Here is a 1,330-nt window from a genome sequence, read left to right on the forward strand (position 1 = left end):
ATTTCTATTGTCAGATACGAGCCAAGAGGCGTGGCGGAGAGGGGGAACTTTGTCACAAAATAGGGGAGAGTGAATAAACAGCTAACTCGCCTACTTCCTGAATGTCTGCAGTAATGTTTTGTCAGGTATAAAACACAAACTGACAAACCTAACAGTGGCAGGTTTTGATTGGCAGGGGGGAACACCCCCCCAAAAAACAAAAAAGGGGTTTTTGACCGTGACAGTCATCAAATGACGCTGCTGAAAAGGTTTTTTCATGTGAAATTCTGAATGATGACGTGACAGCACCGGCACACTAACGATCCACTTAGCTGATTGATCAGATTTTTCACCACAGGGCTGCTTTCTGCGTATGATCAACTGCCAGCATGCCAGCTAGCAATCTGCACAGCAATTACAGCAATTTGTAGCAGGTGTAATTGATCAGCTTGTTTCTCTTCCACACAAGCTCACTTCTCTAACCTGCCTTAATCACAATAACACAGCAAGAAATCAGAGCAGTAGGATGAACCTAAAGATTCACAACAAAGTGGATAAAAAAATAAATCTCATTCTTCATTTTTATATACTTGGCTGGATGAACCATACATATTTCATCTGTCTGAATTTACAGCTTAAAGGAGAACTTGTGTACCGATTACATCATTTTAAACACATGAGTTTAAAATGATGTAGGATTTTTTCTCTCTCGTGCTATTCATCAGTAAAACCTAGTTCTAAAATTGCTAAATAACCCCACTTATAATGGTCTCCTCCTCCTGCAGGCAAATGGGCATTTGTGATTACAAACACCAGCATACTGTAAATAAATGGCTGACTCACCCGATGTCAATCAGCGGAGGTTTACCCCGTCCTCTCTTGTAGCAGAGGAAGAGCTCAGGGCTCTTGAGACTGCCATGATTAAGGTTGGCTGGCTGGCCGCTGTGGGTGCTCTCGATACAAGTGAAGCCTTCAGGCACTGTTTCCCCTGCTGACTTGTTAATGACGGCCAACTCAGTGATGGGCGCTTTGGGCCCGGTGGATTTAGTCTCCGACAGGTCCTGCTCCAGGGGCGTGGACTTGTCGGTCAGCCCGGCCACCACAAAGTAGTCGGTCACGCGGTGACCCTTGTCCTCAATCATGGCTGGATGTACCTGAGAAGAAAGAACATAAAAAAAATTAACATTTTTGATTTCAACCTCATATACAGCAAAGCTTCTTGTAGCCTTCTATTCTATACTGTATTTAAATGTTCTTACAAAGCACATAGGACATGGGTGTCAAACAGAATTAGCCTGCAAAAGACTCTAATCCAGTCCAACTGGGTGGCTCTGGAAAATGTGAAGGAGGG

General features: G+C 43.8%; 1 protein-coding gene across 1 annotated transcript in view; it reads right to left on the reverse strand.

Annotated features, from left to right (window-relative positions):
• dennd4c (DENN/MADD domain containing 4C) overlaps positions 1-1,330 on the reverse strand; it is a 41,701-nt gene that overhangs the window by 27,170 nt on the left and 13,201 nt on the right. Inside the window, exon 2 of the mRNA XM_042223119.1 lies at positions 823-1,133. Within this exon, the coding sequence (XP_042079053.1) occupies positions 823-1,121 (299 nt within the window). The 5' untranslated portion in view covers positions 1,122-1,133. The remainder of the gene's footprint in view (positions 1-822; positions 1,134-1,330) is intronic.

Source organism: Haplochromis burtoni, unplaced genomic scaffold, assembly GCF_018398535.1.
Source record: "Haplochromis burtoni strain Fernald_Lab_line unplaced genomic scaffold, NCSU_Asbu1 Contig_102, whole genome shotgun sequence".
Taxonomy (NCBI): Eukaryota; Metazoa; Chordata; class Actinopteri; order Cichliformes; family Cichlidae; genus Haplochromis; species Haplochromis burtoni.